Raw genomic sequence first — 12,388 nt, forward strand, 5'->3', positions numbered from 1 at the left:
CCACTTATGTTTTTATGTTTTTATTATTTTTTAAAGTTTATTTTTGTTCTTTCAACATTCAATAACAATAAGCAAAATGGTTTTCACAGACTATATATCTTTCTTTAATTGTTTCTAATAAGCAATTTTGAAAACTTTATTTTTCAATTTACCACTGACATTTCAGATAATTTTGAACAGAAAAACTTTCATAAATAAAATACTCTGGATCTAGCGTATCTTAATAGGGAAAAGTAAAATTCTATGCACTAATCAAGTTTTTATTTGTTTTATGAGGTCTTGAGCACATTAAATAAATATGCTCAGTCTTTCTTCAATACTCACTGAGATTTACAAGTTTTTTATGATAAGCTATCTGGTATATTCGGGCCTTGCCCAATCCAAGCTTGTTGCTTCAAATTATAGACATCAATTCTCAATTTCTCGCCTATGGATATAGACGTCTAGCAGTGCCTGGATTGACCCGGTTCTCGATTAGGTAGATCTCCTTTTATGCCTGTTACTTTTTATTGATTACAGGGTATTACAAAAAAAATGACATGCCGTAAAAGGCGGTACCAGAAAGTTCAATGTGGCATTACATAATAATTTATCGTATAGAAAAACCAAGTTGAAACTTTGCACGAAAGTTTTTAATTGTTTCTTCTTGTTATTGCTGTTGTTGTTGCTATTGTTGTTGTTTTTGTTGTTGTTGTTGCAGTACCGCACGCCATTTGTGTACATCATTTGTTGTTGTTGACCTCATAATAAAGTCCAAGGCTTTATGCTGATGACAGGCACAGCAAGCGAAATAGAAAAACAAAAAACTAAAAGCCCATTTAACCTACCGTAAATATTTATTATGTTTATGAAACATTTTACAGACTTTCAATTGGAATTGTTTAAGCAGCGAAGTGACCTAACTTAAGTATTTATATATTAGTAATAAATCGGAGGATTAAGTATATAGATGGATTATATAGAAAAAAATTAATATACGTGTATATAATAATGACTACCATAAGTTGAGATGAGTGCCAGAGAAATGGAGTGCAGAGGTGTGTATGGGTGAGTTGAGGTTAGCTACATATAAGGCGTTACCAAGGACTCTAAAAATTGGTTCAAAGGAATTCAGAATTGGATTTGAAAGAAAATAAAAACCAGGTTTTTTGGAAAAAGTCTCTCATCACGCTTAAATTCTAGATGCTCAGTTTCGCAAAACCTATATGACCTGCCTGCCATAGATTTGCTCTAGAATATCGTAAAAGTCGGTGGACGTCTTATATGCAAAGTACAGAAGTCACATCCAGAACACAAATGCCAAGCAAACGGAAATTATTACGATGGCAGTTTCCCTGCAATTGGCGTTATCCCAACCGCATTCCAGATCGAACTTCAGAGCCTGCAAGAATTATAGGGGGACAACTATAATACATTAGCTATTAATAGCCGTCGTTGCCTGGGATTAATGATTCGCTTTAAATTTAAATTCAATTTGCAACCCAAAATTAAAAATGAGTTGAAGGCCAATTGAATTTTGCTAGAGGAATTTTCAAAACCGCGTTTCGTTTTTCACAAGAACTAACTACAGGGTATCCCACAGTGTATCATCAATCAGTCAATCAGTCGGTCAATCAATTTTTGGTTATCCAAATTACTTACCTCAAGTAGCTGCTGTCCGCCTTTGTTATCACAACGCGTCTCGCGCAGATCATCGTCATGATCGTCACAGTTGTGGCGTCCGTACACCTGGCACGGCGAATTCATGAAGGTGCGGAAAACCGTATCGGTCCAGGTCTGCGAAGAGCATATATATTGACGACGCTTGCGCTGCCAGAACTCCACCCAGCTAAGGAAGGCAAATGGATACTCAGAATATATTCATAAAGAGCTCGCAGTCATAAACAAACCCCAAATCGCAATCGCAGTTGAGATCCGTGTGTGACATCTTGAGATCTGTGAGAAAAACGCTATTCGGCAGATAAGGCACTTGGCCCGTATTCGGATTTGGTATTTTCTTCAAGTTGTGATTGTTATAGCGTATATCTAAGGAAATATTCCTTACACGACCCATATGCTTGAAGAAGTTGGGGGGCAAGGCTTGCAGCGAGGTATTGAACAGTTGCATATAGAGGTAAGGGGAGCGCATGCCCTGTTTAGATGATAGAGTAAGGCTTTAAAAAATGTTTTTATAAACCTTTTAGTTTCTGAATTTGCATAGGACATCAAGAAATAATGTCCATCTACGCCAAGACAAGGAGAATACACACTTGTGATCAAATGCCTTACGCTTCTTTAAATATATGAGGAGAATCGTGAAACTCTTAGCTGCTGATTGAACTTGAAAATAGAAAAGTTTTTCTTACAAAAATTCGTTTTGCCCATTATTCAAATAAAAATAGCTATATGATAAAGTTGTCTAATGTAGTTTATATTTTACCCATATATTTTAAGAAAACCATTTCTCTAAATTTTAGAAAATTGCTATAAAATGAAAATAATATGAAAATGCTTCTATAGATTCAGATTCAGGTTTTTTAAAATAACTTTTTACTTATTAGACATTATATTCATCGTTTTTGGAAATTATTTTCTAAGAATAGGAGCCGACGTTTCAGAATTTGTATATGAGTATAGAGAAACTAACAAATCTAAGCTTTGGTTCAGATATCTTGAGAATTCAAAATGATTTTCACACCACAACTTTACATATGATATGGTGGTCCGATCCGATCGATTCCGACATATACACAAAACTTTAAAAATGAGAAAAAGACAGACAAATATAAAGACAAAGACAATATAAACCACTAAGATGAGTAACGCCATACAACAAAATGCTACTATGCATCGTAAGTTTAAAACTTTTCGCTCAATGTACTTCGAAACGAAGCGACAACAAAGCACCATCGACCAGCTTTGCTGAAGGCAGGCTGGTGACTAACTTCGTTGCTCGGGTCAGCATCAGCAAGCCGCGACTTCGGCATTCGTTCGTCTGGCTTTTGGAGAACGAATAGCCAGTCGGCAGGCATGTCGTGCGAAATCTCAAACGCCAGATGAAACGCCAGGCATGAAATTTTTCGTCGCATGCAAATGTATGGGCGCTACTCATCTTAGTGTTTATATTGTCTTTGGCTATACCAACTCTGCTGTTGACATATATGACATATATGTATGTATATATAGTAGTTTATAGGAGTAGCAGAGGTGCTTCTTAATGTATTTCCTGACCTGAATGTTGTGAACCACTCACCTGCAGTATATGATCGTTAAGATTCGTGAATTGTGGTCCACTGAACGTTATGTTGGTCAGTTTGGAGGGCAGCTGTCCCTCCATCTCACGCAGCAGGTCCGTTGGCATGCCCATTTGCACGGTTTGCATTTCTTGCGTGGGTCCCGAACCCTTCTTCACGATGCGCGTAAAGGGCTGTGGTGCCTCAATCCACAGTTCGCGTATGTTGTGATGATGTCGCAGCAAATGGGGTATATTGAAGTGGTCCAGGTGCGAGTAGGCGGTCAGCTTGAGGGAGCGCAAATGTGGCAGCGAATCAAGGCAACCATACTCAAAATAGTGCAAACGGAAATTGGATATATCCAACATTTCCAAATCCTCATTGACGCCATCGAAGCTGTTGTTGTTCAGCGAGGTAATGGGGTTACCAGACAGCATCAGCCGTCTAAAAGATACAGATACATAAGTCAGATAAGCTGAACTACAAGTGGAAGTGTTGCCGGACTCACCGCAAATGTGGCAGGGATTGCGTCATCAGTGGCACATTGGTCAAGTCGTTATTTGATAGATCCAGCATACGTAGATTGGTCATATTATTCGCCAGCTCCTGTGGTATGGAGGGAAGCTCATTGTAGCCCAAACGGAATTCACGCAGATACTTGAGGCGTATTTCAGGCACGGTGCTTAGCGAGACATTCTCTAGGCCGAGCTTTATTAATGAATTCTCCAGGCCCATAAACGATTTATCCATAACCTTGAGATCGCGATTGTGTGAGAGATCCAGAACCGCCAGTTTCGGCATGGTGGCAAATACGGCGTCATCGATGCGCAGCAAATAGTTGTAGGAAATGTCCAAGTAACGTAGAGACTGAAAGATACAAATAGGTAAATCTCTAATCAGATTGACTGTAGATTGACTGTCCAAATAGATTTCTAGGTGGATGATTCGCTTGACCGACAGAACGGGCACCAGATCCAGTTCAAATTTAAAGTTAGAATAAGCAACTTACCCTAAACTTATTCGACAAATCCATGCTGTGTATTGTGGAGATGAAATTGTTGGATAAATGCAGCTCGCAAAGCGTCAGAGCAGCCAAACTGGACAACGAGGAAGATGGTATCTTTAAGAGCATATTGTGCGAGACATCCAACCTGTAAATAAAAAGGGGTACACCTTTGGTAAACTCCCAAGTAAATTAACCAATCACTCACTTCTCCATGCCACTATTGTAGAACAAATTATCGGGCAAGCCGCGCAGCTTATTGTGGGAGAAGTCCACAATACGCAGGCTCTGCACGGGCTTAAAAATATCCTGGGGTATATCAGTCAAATAGTTGTGATCAAAATAGACCAATTGCAATTGTTTGGTATTCTTAAATGCATCAAAGTCCAGTTCGTGTATCCAATTGTAGCTTAGATCCAGCCATTGCAAATGAGGCATGTTCCCAAACACATCACGAGTGGTATTCTAGAAAATTGTGTATAACAATAAATTACACTATAATGTAATGTAAGTAGGCAAAAGGGCTTATTCGGTCTGACAACTGATCAAGGCACAGTCCAAAACGTGGGAGTTACGAAGCTGCAATGTGTTTTTCCATTTGGAAGAAGAATTTCCTCTTTAAGTGGGGGAAAACGGCGGCTAACGCTTGTATAAAAACATTAAAAGCAACCCAGCAGACTTAAGTGCCTAAGCCTTAGACACAAGAGGAATGCCGCCAAAATCAAAAATCAAATCCAGCAACAATTGGCGGCTGAATTTTCTTCCATCAGTCCGTCAGTCAATCCTCACAATCAGTTTTATCTATATAGATATGTCACATATAGATCTGTAGCTAGGCAAATACCAACCATAAGCGAGTTATAGCCCAGATGCAAGTGCGTCAGTGAGATCTCAGCGGGTCGGAAGTAGCCGGGATAAATGATGGATATGTTATTGTGCGACAAATCCAATATCTTGATGTTCGAGTGGTAGATGCCGCCTAAAAGCATAAACAGTAAGAATGATCGATCTTTTAGATATGTCTAGAGCATCTTACCATGCTCATTGCGGCCACTCCAGGAGGAGTTGGACATTAGCTGCTTAATCTGATTGTGGCTAACATTAACATTAAGATTAGATAAAGTGCCCACTTGATCGAAGTAGTCAAAATTGAAATTGGGCAGCTGGTTGAAGGCCATGTCCAGAATCTCCAGCTTGGGCAGGTTTTGAAAGGACTCCTCAGCCAAGTTGTTGAGCTTGTTGCCGCGCAGGCTCAGATACTCCAGCTCATCCAGATTCATAAAAGCGCGTCGCTCCACCTTGTCTATTTTATTGTCATCCAGATGGAGTTTGCGCAGCGCTTCCAAGTCAAAGAAGGTGTGCTGAGAGATGGATGTAAGATGATTGAAGCGCAGCGAGATCTCCTCCAACTTTGAGTGTATATCGCCCTGGAAGGTGCCCTTGAGCACCTGTTCAATGCGATTGTCATGCAGCTCCAGCAAACGCAGATTTTTCAAGAAATGGAAGCTCGTATCGCTCATGCTGCTAATATGATTGTTGCTGAAGTCCAGCTCCTGAAGGGAGGTCAAATGACGAAGAGCCTCGGCAGGCAAGGCGCTGCCGGAGTAACCATGCGCCATCTTCAGTGAAATGAGGGAGTGGCCAATCTAGAAAGATAAATCCCATTTAAAACTGGTTAAACTTGACAGCTTGGATACTCCTACTTCATGGAATGCATCATTCTCAATGCTCGAAATTCCATTCTCGCTGAAATCTAATCGCTTCAGACCGCGCACATGTTTAAAGGCATGCGACTGTATGCCCGAGAGGCTGGCACGTGTGATTTGCAGATCCTCCAGCTCGACGCCAAAGTCCTTAAAGTCTTCTGGACCCACAGATGTGGTGCCCATGCGCGATATAGATAGCGAGCGCATGTTCCGCATTCTGGTCATACTTTTTGAAAATAAATACAAAACGATTTGCTCGGGTAAAGGGGTGTGTGGGGAGCAGGAGCTGTATTGTGCTGGGGTCACTTACTTGCGTAAAGTTTGTAAATTGGTGGGGTCATTCCGATCACCGCTGAGATCCAGCTTGAGCAGCGTATAGTGCATGGCATTAAAGGTTTCCGTGGGCTTCGGGATTTTGATCTTATTGTCACGCATGCTTATGACCCTGTAAATGGGGAAGTAGACGTGGAAAAAGGGTGCATTGGTTTGGGTTATTATAGCTGCTTATTGCTCTATTGTCTCGTTTCTATATTCGTCACGTTCTGCGAAAGCAGGTCACACACTTAGCCCACATCGACGAAGCCCCACATTGTAGGGTTCTGACAATCGGATTAGGGTGTGGCCTTTTTCTAACCAACTCACTTCAAAACATCGAAATTATTGAAGAGCTTGTGATGCAGCTGTGTCAAATTGTTGCCAGACAGATCCAAAATTTGTAAGCTATTCACCAGACTATCAAAGGCCACCGGGGAGATATTGGTCAGTCCACAATATCGCATATAGATCTCACGTATGCGAGCTGGCTTGAAGGCATCGTCCTGTAAAGTAAAATGTTTGAGATGGAACACGATTTGGCCAACTTCAAGCACCCACCTTAAGAGTACGTATGGGATTTCCATCAAAGAAGGTTCGATTGACTGTATCAAAATACTTGAAGGAGTTCGGTGGCAGTACTTCTATGTGATTATACTCCAAGTGCAGGTTATCCAAATTCAGTTTGGTGCTAGCCTTAATATCATATGTTTCATTTCCACTCAGCGACCAAATCACATTGTGTGATATATCCAAAGTGCGCAGACTTTTCAGCGGACCCAGTGCATCATAGGGTATCTCCGACAGAATATTATCCGTGAGCAACAAACGCGTCAGCCTAGGCATGCCATCCACAAACACATTCGGATCGATCTCAAACAGACTATTCCCGCTCAGGTCCAGTGTCTCCAGATTCAGCAGGCCCGAGAAGCTATGCGTCATGAGCATGGAAATGCAATTCTCGCCCAGAATCAGAGTCTGCAGAGATTCCTCCAGGCCACGAAACGAATCGTGATGTATAGTTGTTATATGATTATCTGATAGATCCAGAATCCGCAGCTTTTGCAGATGGCGTAATGACTTGGAGGGTATCTCGACCAGATCGTTTTGCGGCAATATGAGCTCCCACAATGAGCGCTCCAAGCCGGTAAAGGCATCATCTGGTATCTCAGTAAGATGATTGCCCGAAATCTTTAGCCGATACATGCCCGTGGACTGTAGAAAATATGGCTCGATCTCGCGCAAGCCCGTGCTCTCCATGTGCAGCATGAAAACCTGGTCGAGAGATTAAGCCAACGGCTGCAAGGACTCGCTAGTAGGCTTGGCTACCTACCTTGGATTGGTTGACCATGCGCGGCAGTGCAGGAAAAGGCACATTCTTGCAATGCACAATGCCCAAATCTGTTGAGGATTTGGAGCATGTGCACATCACATTGTTTGTACAGGGCGGATAGCGGGTCTCCTCCATCTCTCGGCTGAACAGCGAGGCACGCGCCAAGGACATCCAGATCATTATGATAAGCGTTATGGTGAGAAACGCATACCCAAATTTAAAGAAGAACTCGAGACCCTAAAAAAAGAGAAGGGGTGCAAAGGGAGTCTCGTTAGGCGTAGTACTTGAGGGATTGCCAACTGCAATCTCAAGTATTATTATTGCGAGTCAACATTCGCATATTCAAGGAAGTCCAAAAGTCTTTAGGCACTGTGGGGCTTCACGTGCTTTTCTTGTTTCTTCAATTTTTTGTGGTCACTTGTAAAATTCAACCCTTGGCAACAGCCAAAGGCTTGCACTTTTAAGGCTGGCGCGCAGTGTATTGAATGTCCTTTTTCCCCTTTTAAATAAGGTATTCCTTGGAAAGGTTTACCCATGCAGAGGATGTTAACGAAGGTTTGTCACGAAATTGATAACACATTGCAGTACTCGTCTGCGAACCTATACAATTATATATACTCAATCAGGATAACGGCTGAGCTCTTAAAGCCATGTATGTTTGTCCTAATATGTTTTAGAGGCACTCGGTTGAAAAAACATATCGTATAGCTGCTATAAAAACTTTCGGTTAAAAACTGTTTTTATATATAAATAATCTATTTTTTTTTAAAGAATTCCTAACCAATCTCAGTAGTTAAGAGCTTTTCCATAATCCTAACATAAAATCAAAATTTTGTATAGTTACTTATTATTAAAACATTTGTTTTTTTGCTCTTCAAGATGTCTTAACCGAACCAAATGGAAACTAAACTTTCTCCAAACATGTGAGCACATTCTGATTGCTATATTATATAATTATTATATTGTATTATACTCTTGCAAAAGGTATTAAAATTTTGTATCGAAATGAGTCGAAATAGTCTCTCAGTTTTAAAGCTATCGTCATGAAACTTTGCATACGCAGTACATATGTCGGAACCGGGTGGATCGGACAACTTTATCATATACCTGCTATAGAAACAATCGGTCGAAAAGTAGGTTCTTTTATGAAAACTATATTATATAGCTGCCATAAGAACTATCGGTCGATAATTAAGTTGTTGTATAGAAAACTTTTTGTTTTTCAAGATATATTGACCAAACTTGGCAAAAAGAAAAGGTTGGGTCTGCAAGGGTCCTTTCTATCTCGTTGTATTTCAAAAAATTATAATAAATTTTGATCAATTAACTAATTTTGTACCACTATATAAGATAGCTCCAACATGGGAATTTTCTTAAAAAACATTATGTTTCGTGAGACACCTCCAAATTGCTATCAAAAACCTATACATATATAGCACTTTAAAGAATCATTAATTGAAAATTAAATGTGTGTTAAAAGTGTATTCCAAATTTGTTATATATCTGCAAGAGTATAAAATCTGCAGCCGTCCAAAGATCTTTCTCCTCCTTTCCACTTTTTTCTAATTATGGTCGCGTTCGTAAAATACACACCATTTTGTTAATTGGATTATTCGTACGAGATAATTGGCATTTAGAATAATTTTAATTTAATTTAAACACTAGGCTTCCTTTTTTAATTGTTTTATTAAATTAGAACTGATTTTGATGTCTGCCAGACACAGGATGTGCGTCTCTTTTTTTAAGCCTGTTTGTCTTTATGTTTCTTCCGTTTTTGCACCCGCGAACAAACAGCAACACGTCCGAACCGCAGCGTGTTCCACGCACGTCTGAGACATGAAAATCAATCGGGCTGCGCATTTGACAACAACCAGGTGATAAGTGGCGCACGACACTAATTGGATTGTAACAGTTTGGGGCGGGGCTATTCTCCATGGCGCCGGCCCAAGAGCTGGTCAGTCATGGGGCACACGCCTGGGACGATTTATAGCATTACTTTACGCCTGATTTGAAATGCTCATTTCCTCGCCGTGCTTGCCCTTTTGTTTAGAATATGCCAAGCAAAACACACGCTAGTCGTGTGAACGCAAGGTCCCTACTATGAACATTTGGATAAAGAAAAGATTCCAAGCCTTGCGCTAACCAAGGCAATTGAATGCTGCACTGCCTGGATTAAAACTTGTATGAATTCACACGACATGATTTCAGGCCGTGCGCTAAGCAGGTTGTAAGAACTTAAGCGACAATTGGTGAACAAATATTTGTAAATTAATTCCGCACTTAATGTTTTAATATTAATATAAACAATTCCACAGTCACATGCTCATTTAAGTGTGCGAATCTTGCGGTAGAGCCAGCAGTGATAGGTTCGCTCCTTGACCAGCTCCTTGTCTATAATAGGACCAATATTTAATTAATATTTATTAAAGATAGCGATTCTACTGCAACTAACCATCGCACTGAAAGCACTGCGCCAGCTCAGGCGGACAAATGTTCTCCAGATTAAAGTAGAATGTGGTTGTGTGTTCCCTAAATGTGTTTTGCGACCTCATGGTTATTTGGCGTGAGTGCGGCTCCTTGCCATCCAAATGCTCGCGTACATAATGCGCTGACAGCTGTATGTCCACCACATCGCTTAAGTTATCATCGATGCTCTCCACCATGCGTGGCTGCTTATTCAACAGCTGAGTGCAGACGTCGGCGTAAACTATGAAATATAAATGTAAGTAATAATAATAGACACAACTTCATAAATCAACGAACCATTGGGTAAATTTAAGTGAATGTGTATCATCAGCAGATGCTCGAGCGTGCAGTGTATTTGGAATAGCTTGGACACCTTCAACACGCTCTCCTGCTCGTCAAAGTTGCTATTTTTAAAGCCAGGCACGTCACCATTCTGATACTTAGCGCCCGGTTGCTTACTACCAGCGCTATGGTGCAGCAGGGTCTTGCGCATGCCACCACCTGGGGCATCAGCACGCACCGCATTGTGCAGCGATTTGCGCAGCTTTGATAGATCGTTCGCTGTGGAGCCATCATTTAAATTAGCATTCGTTGATTCGCTGCTGCTCTTTAACAAACTGGTGCTGCATACTTTGCTTTCCGTAAAGATGAACTCATAGTCCTTGTAAACCTTTTCCAAACCAATCTCCAACAGCAACTCCAAAGGCTCTGCGCCGCTGAGACAAGGCATGGCCAAGCGACTGTTGGCCAGATTCGAGATGATATCAGCCAGCCGATTTTTATTGGTGGGCGTGTTCTATAGATAAAAGTTATACTAGTTGGTTCGCAATGAATATGCTAGCTATACACCCACCACAATATTACAGCGCACAGCGCATTGAAAGAGCATGTTGAAGGCTAATTTCAGATCCTTATAGGAAGAGCAACCTATGAGACAGCAAACAAATATAAATCATTTAGTCATGTGGGCACAATCGTTAGGTACACTTACATTTGAGCAACTCCCACAACTGATCGGTTAGATCAGTCAGCTTCCGCTGCTTGGCCCGCTGCACCACCTCCTCAATGTCATACTCAGCGTGATTGTCCGTAAAAACATCCGTGAAGCCCGAAACCTCTGTCATGGTTTTGTTTATGGATTCACGTAGCTCGTCCATGTCAATGCCACTGCCGCAACGGTAGACTGGGTCGCGATGAACGCCCGCCTGCTCGTCCTCGTGATAGCTAACGATGTCCTCGCGTATGTAGGCCAAAATGCGCAGCTGGTTCATAAAGTCTTCCGTCAGTGGGCCACAATCGCCAACGCGAAACGATTGGTTTAGTAGTACATTGCAACCACTCAGATCAATGAGCAGCGGTAGCGACGCCGGTGTGGACCAACTGCAGCACAGCGTCATGTGACGATTCACCTGATAGCAGTTCTCAATGTATGTCTCCAGTTGTGCGCCTGCAGCCATGCCATGTTGTCGAACCAGCGACTGAGATGTCACCATGTAGGAGGGCATAACGCCTGCATAGCTGACTATGCCGCGCGAGAAGTGTGTTTGATTAAATTCGTATTGCAGCAGCAGCGTGTGGCCGAAGTCGCTGCCATCGCACAAAAACCAAACGGAGCCCAGGCCATCGCCTTGCTGAAACGACTCGGTGCAGATAATGGCACGCGCCTTATCGGCCAGCTCGCCGCGATGATACTCCTCATCCTGCCTCCAGGGATTTCTGTTGACAATCTGTAGCTCCAAGGAGATATCGCCGATGGCGTCCACTAAACAATCGTCTTTCAGTGGACTCCCAGTTAGATCCATATCCGTATTAGTTTCTCCACGCTCCGATTTCAATATTAGCTTGGTGGGCGTGGTTGTTGCGGTGCCGCCTCTGCGATCTTCCTTGTAGAAGAAAACAATTTTATTTGTTGATTCGCGCGCGCCCACCAATCTGGTCAAATAACTAGGCGGCGCACTATACGTGACGGTATAATTATCGCCATATTTACGTAATAGCTCAGCGTAAATATTCGCAAGATTAACAGACATTATGTACAAACAAATAAATAAAATTGAGCAAAAATTAGAATCGAATGCCGCCTTGCACACAAAAAATGGCATCCAAAAATTTAACATTTTGCGGAACTGTTATTAACAGTGTGTATTACAAAATCATTGGAAAACTGCCGCTACTTTCTTAAGCAAAACAATCCTTTCGTTTATTCTGCTGGTAGTATGCTTAAAAGCACAATTGTTTTATTAACGGGGCGTAATATAAAATCAAAACACCATAAAATAGGTGCTTAGTTTGAATTTAACAGATGCATTTTTTTGTAAGTCGAGCGTCATAACAGTGCGCCCAATTTATTTCAGTG

At 41.5% G+C, this 12,388-nt stretch overlaps 2 protein-coding genes across 2 annotated transcripts; both read right to left on the reverse strand.

Moving 5' to 3' along the window:
• Positions 1-817: 817 nt before the first annotated feature.
• On the reverse strand, positions 818-9,681 carry chp (chaoptin). The gene is made up of 15 exons (XM_064679126.1): positions 9,160-9,681; positions 7,567-7,803; positions 6,795-7,508; positions 6,564-6,739; positions 6,232-6,366; positions 5,919-6,147; positions 5,252-5,861; positions 5,064-5,194; positions 4,424-4,680; positions 4,222-4,363; positions 3,721-4,079; positions 3,233-3,656; positions 1,890-2,131; positions 1,642-1,828; positions 818-1,381 (listed from the first exon to the last, which is right to left on the reverse strand). Exons 1-15 carry the CDS (start codon positions 9,160-9,162, stop codon positions 1,280-1,282), a joined length of 3,948 nt encoding a protein of 1,315 aa, XP_064535196.1. The 5' UTR covers positions 9,163-9,681; the 3' UTR covers positions 818-1,279.
• Positions 9,682-9,826: 145 nt separating this feature from the next.
• On the reverse strand, positions 9,827-12,111 carry Zwilch (zwilch). The gene is made up of 5 exons (XM_064679138.1): positions 11,024-12,111; positions 10,886-10,959; positions 10,330-10,828; positions 10,019-10,273; positions 9,827-9,957 (listed from the first exon to the last, which is right to left on the reverse strand). Exons 1-5 carry the CDS (start codon positions 12,060-12,062, stop codon positions 9,890-9,892), a joined length of 1,935 nt encoding a protein of 644 aa, XP_064535208.1. The 5' UTR covers positions 12,063-12,111; the 3' UTR covers positions 9,827-9,889.
• Positions 12,112-12,388: the final 277 nt, after the last annotated feature.

Source organism: Drosophila montana, unplaced genomic scaffold (assembly GCF_035044405.1).
Source record: "Drosophila montana isolate Dmon_TW-CO22-7 unplaced genomic scaffold, ASM3504440v1 contig_1264_1, whole genome shotgun sequence".
NCBI classification, from domain to species: Eukaryota; Metazoa; Arthropoda; class Insecta; order Diptera; family Drosophilidae; genus Drosophila; species Drosophila montana.